Consider the following 7,298-nt stretch of genomic DNA (forward strand, 5'->3'; position numbering starts at 1 on the left):
CAAAGGAATTCCTTTTTATAATGGGAAATGTATATATGGTTAATATTACATTTATTTCCCTATGGTTTTGTTGAATAAATTTTGCCCAAAAATTCTATAAGTAGGGATCTTCGATTTCCAACCACCATTCAATTTGTTGTCTTGGAGTTGTCATAGCAGTTGAGAAATAACACTCGCACATGAAGGCACCACCATAGGAATTTGCGTTCCTCCCAAACTCTATTTCCTTTGCATGGCTTTGAAGGAAACCAAGAATTGAATCTTTTCTTTAATCAGACCGCTGGCAGACCGTGCCCTGAAGAGCTGAAAAAAGACGAAGGCGACAGGGAGAGAGACAGAGAGAGAGACGGGGAGAGTGGGACAGAGAGCCAGTTGAATTAGTTTGTTTTTTTTTTTGCTTTGAGCGCGCGCGCGCGCGAGAGAGAGAGAGAGAGAGAGAAGAATTAGTTTTGAAAAAATGGTTTATGCTTTTGAGGAGAAGAGAGAGAGGGAGAGCAGAATTAATTTAAAAAAATGCTTTTTATTTTGTTTTAAATGGCGCGTGGGAGAGAGAGAGAGAGAGAGAAATTAATTAGATGTTTTGTGGAGCGTTTTTTCAACTAATGAGAGAGAGAGAGAGAGAGAGAGAGAGAGAGAGAGAGAGGTATAAATCTTAAGAAATGTTTTTTTAGAGAGAGATTAATTTCAAGAATTGTTTTTAGAGAGAGAGAGAGTGAGAGAGAGAGAGAGAGAGAGAAGAAAAAGCTTTAATAAGAATGTTTTTTTTTGGAGAGAGAGAGAGAGAAAGTAGACCTAGTTTTTGAAATTAGCTTTGTTTCCAATGGGGAAAATGAGAGAAGAAGGAAGAGAGAGAGAGAGAGAGAGAGAGAGTAGAATCAGTTGTGAAAAAAATGTTTGTTTATTTTGTTTTGAATAGGGAAATCAGAAAAAGAAGGTAGGGAGAGAAAATGTGTAAATTGCTAGCATATTATCTTAGAGAGGAGTTGCTAGTATATCTTACAAGAGAATTGACATATGGCACCTCCTAGCTTGGCCACGTGGCAGCTCTTGCCTCCTCCTGAGAGAGAGAGAGAGAGAGAGAGAGAGAGAGAACCTATATGTACAATGGTTGGTTTTGAGTTGATAAAAAATAGTATGTGTGTGTGTGTACACACATATATATGTGTATGAGTTTTTTCAACTCATGAGAGAGAGAGAGAGAGAGAGAGAGAGAGAGAGAGAGAGAGAGAGAGATTAATTTTAAGAAATGTTTATTTAGAGAGAAAGAGTAGAAAAAGCTTTTAAAAAATGCTTATTTTTGCTAGAGAGAGAGAGAGAGAGAGAGAGAGAGAGAGAGAGAGAGAGAGTAGGCCTAGTTAATGGGGAAAATGAGAGAAGAAGGGGGAGAGAGAGAGAGAGAGAGAGAGAGAGAGAGAGAGAGAGAGAGAGAGAGAGAAAAGAATTAGTTTTGAAAAAATGGTTTATGCTTTTGAGGAGAAGAGAGGGAGGGAGAGAGAAGAATTAGTTTTGAAAAAATGCTTAATGCTTTTGAGGAGAAGAGAGAGGGAGAGCAGAATTAATTTAAAAAAATGGTTTATGCTTTTGAGGAGAAGAGAGAGAGGAGAGCAGAATTAATTTAAAAAAATACTTTTTTGGGTTTTTTTCCGCTTTGAGTGCGAGCGCGCGCGCGTGAGAGAGAGAGAGAGAGAGAGAGAGAGAGAGAGAGAGAGAGAGAGAGAGAGAAGAATTAGTTTTGAAAAAATGGTTTATGCTTTTGAGGAGAAGAGAGAGGGAGAGCAGAATTAATTTAAAAAAATGGTTTATGGGTTTGAGGAGAAGAGAGAGAGGGAGAGCAGAATTAATTTAAAAAAAATGCTTTTTATTTTGCTTTTTTTGCTTTGAGCACGCGAGAGAGAGAGAGAGAGAGAGAGAGAGAGAGAGAGAGAGAGAGAGAGAGAGAGAGAGAGAGAGAAGAATTAGTTTTGAAAAAATGGTTTGTGCTTTTGAGGAGAAGAGAGAGGGAGAGCAGAATTAATTTAAAAAATGGTTTATGCTTTTGAGGAGAAGAGAGAGAGGGAGAGTAGAATTAATTTAAAAAAATGCTTCTTTTGTTTGTTTTTTGTGTCACCCAACTAGAGATTCAATGGCTAGGTAGAGAGAAAGAAGGATGGAGCTATGGAAAGCTCAATCTCCTTCACCTCATGGCCAAATGCATGCAAGTGAGACTTGGTAGAGAACAAAGAGAGGGGAGAGAAGGAGAGAAGATAGAGCATCACCATCCCTATAAGCACACACAAACAATCAAGCACTCAAGCATAACAAGCAAGCATATAACCACAAGCAAGCATATACCACAAGCTCATGAGAGAGAGAGAGAGAGAGAGAGAGAGAGAGGCAAGCCTCAAATGAAACTAATGGGATTTTCCCTTTTCATATTTTATCAAATGTCTTATATACAAGAGCTCATAGTTAATAATGGTCGGCCGCCCATTTACAATTGGGGACCTAAAACTAGTCTTTCTAGCTCTATGTACAACTATTCCTTATGACCCACATTACACAAGCCGTAAGCTCGGTCATCCCATGTCTCTTTTACATTAAGTGCTTTACACAGTTACAAAATATGAGTACAATAAGCATAGCCACGCTTGAAAAGTAATGTTAACTAGAGTGGTTAATAAGATTGAGGAGGAGTGTTGAGATATCGAGCTCAACTAGTATGGATATAGGTGACACGCTAGGATGATAGCTCTACGCTTATACCACTGCATGGTTACTGAGATTATGGGTTAGTATGCTACAAGGACTATGTGATAGCCACTTTGGTGTATTAAGGTTATGTCATAGCTATAATAGCTTACATTGTTGGGTTCACACTATGGAATGACTTTTGTATGTTACATTAGGAGAGTACTTTCCTGTTTGTAGAGTACTCTTACTTTTATATTATGGTTATAAAGAAGAGAAAATATATAGAAGAAAATTCAGGCACTATGGAATGATCTTTGTATGTTATAGTAGGAGAGTACTTTCCTTTTTACAATATGTACTCTTATTTTCGTGTTATGGTTATAGAGAAGAGAAGACATATAGAAGAAAATTCAGTCATCCATCTCTTTGATGTGGTTATTTTCTCTTGTCTATTCTTGTGTGCTTATCTATTCTTGTGGTTAGAAGACCTATAGAGAAGAGAAGACATGTAGAAGAAAATTCAGCCATCCTTCTCTTTTATGTGGTTATTTTCTCTTGTGTGCTTGTCTATTCTTGGTGTGTTTACTTATAAGGATCTCAAGCTCACCCTCTCCCCCATATTCTTCTCACTAGGAGGGTTATGTGTTTTTTTTGGTAAATTAAGTCAACATACATAATAAAGCAGTCTTGACATCCACATATAATGTCTATAATAATGTCTTCTTAATGGATCATGTGTTGTGCAAACAAATAAGTAATTAATATAACAAATCCACATATTAAAGGAAAAGCCAAATCAAGATTTATCACTTCTGTTCGTATTAAGAGTCTTAAAAAAATTCAAGGTCTATTCATAAGATATTCACAACCCATGGTGTGTAGAGAAAGTGTATCATTATAAATATAAAACACTCTCCATTTATCATTTAACATGATGTCTCGGAGTTATCATTTTAAATCCTACACACTCTCCACTTATCATTTAACATCTCATAGATATCATTATAGATTGTATACAACATTCTTCACTCATTATTTGAAATGTATCATAATGTACACTTTTCAAGCTATAACAAAACATGTCATTTTTACTATATATGTATTTTGATTATACAATATAGAACTTATATATGGATAAACTTAGAAAAGGTGAAGACCCACTAGTAATATAGAAGGGTGAATGGGGTTCCAACAAAATATTTGATTACATATAAAGATACTATGACAAAGTAGCTAATACTTCACTATAGTTACTTGGCATATGAGTGCTTACACTTGCACACGCGCACACACACACACACACACAGTTACTTGCTCTATCGATTGGCCACATGAGCAAACTCACATTGAGACTCAACCCTTTGGGCCATCCAAGATAAGGTGGGAGTGGACAATGCTCTTGCCCTTTGCTCCATAGTCATAAAAGGTATCTTCGTGGTCTTTAAACCTCACTTGTTTGTAAATCGGTCCATTTGTGAGCTCCTTTGCAGGAGAGATCAATGCATTGGGTGCTGCATCACAAAACATTGCTATGGACAACCTGGACTTGTGACAATTGGGGATAACCCTATGCTCGATGCTCTTATACCTCCCATTGGTCAGAATCTGAAAGCATACACAAGAAAACTAGTCCATCAATAGCATCTACTGGTAACACTATTATTAATGGTTGAATTTGAAGCACCCTTCAAAGCTTTAAAAGACATTTTAAGCGTCCGCCGCTGATGCCCTTAAATTTTCTAAAGCTTTTAGGAGTGACACTTAGAAAAAGCATAAAAGTTTCAAAATAAAATCTGACACTCATAACCAAGTAGAGAGAGAGAGAGAGAGAGAGAGAGAGAGAGAGAGAGAGAGAGAGAGAGGAGTAGAAGGTTGAGGTAAAATGTAAAAATATATAAATAAATAATTCTTAAAAATATATATTTATATTATGTAAAAATAAAGCATGTTTGTATAATAAATAAGCATAATTTTAAAGAAGTCTAGATGTTCCATAACTTTGATTAGTATTTTTATTACATCGTCTAAAGATATGCAGGTGTATCTGTTGATGTAATTTTTGAGACACATACACACACACACACACACATTTATTTCCCCCCAAAAAGAAGGAGTCTAGATGTAAGTTTTGAGAGAGAGAGAGATATAAATATTCACACATTTATTCTCCCCCCCCCCCAAAAAAAAAGTCTAGATGTTAATGAGAGCTTGCGAATTTGAAGTAAAGGTTTTCTAATGAAGCTCTCATCTATCAAAAAAGAGTGAAATAAAATATGCATCTATGATGTAGACCAATGTCAGAAAAAAACCGTCCTTTAATGAAATTTTCATGGCTCATTAAATAATCGATAAATAATTTTACCTAACCTTGAATTTAAAGTTTCAAAATTTTAAAATTTTAATTATAAAACCGATTAATCTATGTATTTTTTCAACTAAACGGTTTGGCCTTAAAGGTCGTCCTTTTTTTTTCCACTGGTTAGCTTTTTTTTTTTGTTCTGACAAAGCACAAAAAGGAGCGAAATGATTGATCTGAAATCTCACGAAAAGGAGCGATAGGATGTGGCAAGCAAAGGTAAAGAAGTAGACACACCTCCACTTGGTCCGCGACGTTGACGACGAAGGAGCCCTTGATGGGGTGGGCGGGCACCCAGTCGTCCTGATGGCGGACCTCCAGGCTCACAGGACCCTCGTCCTCCTGCAGCACCAGCGTGAGGGCGCCGATGTCCGAGTGCTTGTGGAAGCCGTCGGTGAGCTCCGGCTGAGGGCAGCGAGGGTAGAAGTTGATAAGCATCTTTTGATAGGGCTCCACCCCAAGCGCCTCCTCGATAAACGACGCCCGCTGCCCCAGCCCCACCGATATCACGCCCAGCAGCCGCAGCGCCAGCGCCTTCAGCTCCGCGCTGTACTCATCCATCGTCTCCCTACGATCAGAAACCATCACACACAAATTATATAAGCAGCTCGACACCACAACGGCCATTACCTCAACGAAGCAGGCCGCCAATAATCAGAGTCTCGCACCCACAGCGGCTGAAGAACGAGAAACACGACGTAGTCTCACCATCAAATCGTAAGTGTTATAACCATCCCATACAAATTATAAAAGCAGCTTGACACCACAACGGCCATTACCTGAACGACGCAGGAAACTTGGGCCAATAATCATAGTCTCGGACCGACAGCGGCTGAAGCAAGAGATACAAGAAGTCTCGCCAGTCCCTCACGTTGTCTTCCTTGATGGTATACCTGCTGCCATACCCTTGGGATATGACTCCCGGCCTGCCCACATAGGCAGCCTTCTCTTCCACCGGCAAAGCAATGAACTCTTTGGACACCTGCATCATCCTCTCCATTAACTCTAGGCTCACTCCATGATTCACAACCCTAAAGAAGCCCCACTCCTCACAAGCGGCCTTCACTTGGCTCACAACCTCCGGCATGCGCGACTCCTCCCAGCCGCCAAGGTCTATCACCGGTATCCTCTTCTCCAAAGGGGGCCTTTCTATGATAGAAAGCCCGGCAAGCTGCTCTGCAGTTCTGGTCCTTCGATACTTCTCGGGCACCTCTTGCACCCCCTTCTCCACCAGGAATTCCACGGGCTCTACCCCCCATTCCTTGCCAGGAGCTACTATACTGATGGGGCCTATGGGTGGCTGGACAACAGCAGTGGCCATTGCTGATAATGAAGCAGCTAGGCTGATCTGTATAAGGATGATAACACAAAGAACAGCTCCCTACCCTTTAGATATGGGCAATTGAGAAGTTTATGTGCCCGGTCCCAAGGTCATCTTTCTACTAGATGTAATGGTGCAATGACTGCATACATGCTTTGTAGGAAGATATCAGGTGCTTCTTTGTCTTATTAGATGGAATGATGTAATGCGTGCATATATGATATTAAAACATTCACGTATCTCAAAAACAGGTTGTAAAGGGCATAGAGATTTTTCATTATAGAAATAGAAAGCTAACCATGATCGGGATAAGAGAAAAATAATTACATTTTCAAAACTAGATAATTAATATTTCTAGTGAAATATCACCATCATGCAAAATATATTTTATAAATCCAATGCATATTTCTTTGTAAAGCAACTTTCATAGAAGCTTTTTATGTTCACATTTTCTCAAATAATAAGCACTCTTATGCCTTTTTTAGGTATGCATGCTTCACAACAACTATCTTTAAATAAGATCTTGAGGGGGCCAAAAATTAACCACCACTACATACACTCTATTTAACATGCTATCTATTAAAGAATACTTATAGCATTAATGACATTGCGGGCAAGAAGCCACAAGATAAACAAGAAGATCAAGGAAAATCTATCAAAATACCCTAAAGGATACAACCCCTTGTTTCCTAGTCTCAATATCCCCTGTGCTCAGTCATACCCCCATATGAGAGAGAGAGAGAGAGAGAGAGAGAGAGAGAGAGAGAGAGAGAGAGAAGAGAGAGAGAGAGAGAGAATCACATATCCTAGAAAAACCAATGGCCTTTTCTCCCACCTCTTTTTAAATACCAATGCCCCCCCCCACACACACACGTCTCCTCTCCTTGCCACATTTGGTCCCCCATGCTATACAATGGCAAGTCCCTAGCCTAAGGCCATAACTTTCTATTT

General features: G+C 39.1%; 1 protein-coding gene across 1 annotated transcript; it reads right to left on the reverse strand.

Annotated features, from left to right (window-relative positions):
* Window positions 1-3,738: 3,738 nt before the first annotated feature.
* On the reverse strand, window positions 3,739-6,482 carry LOC147627895 (jasmonate-induced oxygenase 1-like). The gene is made up of 3 exons (XM_086814866.1): window positions 5,806-6,482; window positions 5,264-5,594; window positions 3,739-4,275 (listed from the first exon to the last, which is right to left on the reverse strand). The coding sequence occupies exons 1-3, from the start codon at window positions 6,345-6,347 to the stop codon at window positions 4,024-4,026; spliced, it is 1,125 nt and encodes a 374-aa protein (XP_086670992.1). The 5' UTR covers window positions 6,348-6,482; the 3' UTR covers window positions 3,739-4,023.
* Window positions 6,483-7,298: the final 816 nt, after the last annotated feature.

The sequence above is a fragment of the Cibotium barometz genome, chromosome 20 (assembly GCF_041138505.1).
Source record: "Cibotium barometz isolate CiBa-2024 chromosome 20, ASM4113850v1, whole genome shotgun sequence".
In the NCBI taxonomy this organism is placed as follows: Eukaryota; Viridiplantae; Streptophyta; class Polypodiopsida; order Cyatheales; family Cibotiaceae; genus Cibotium; species Cibotium barometz.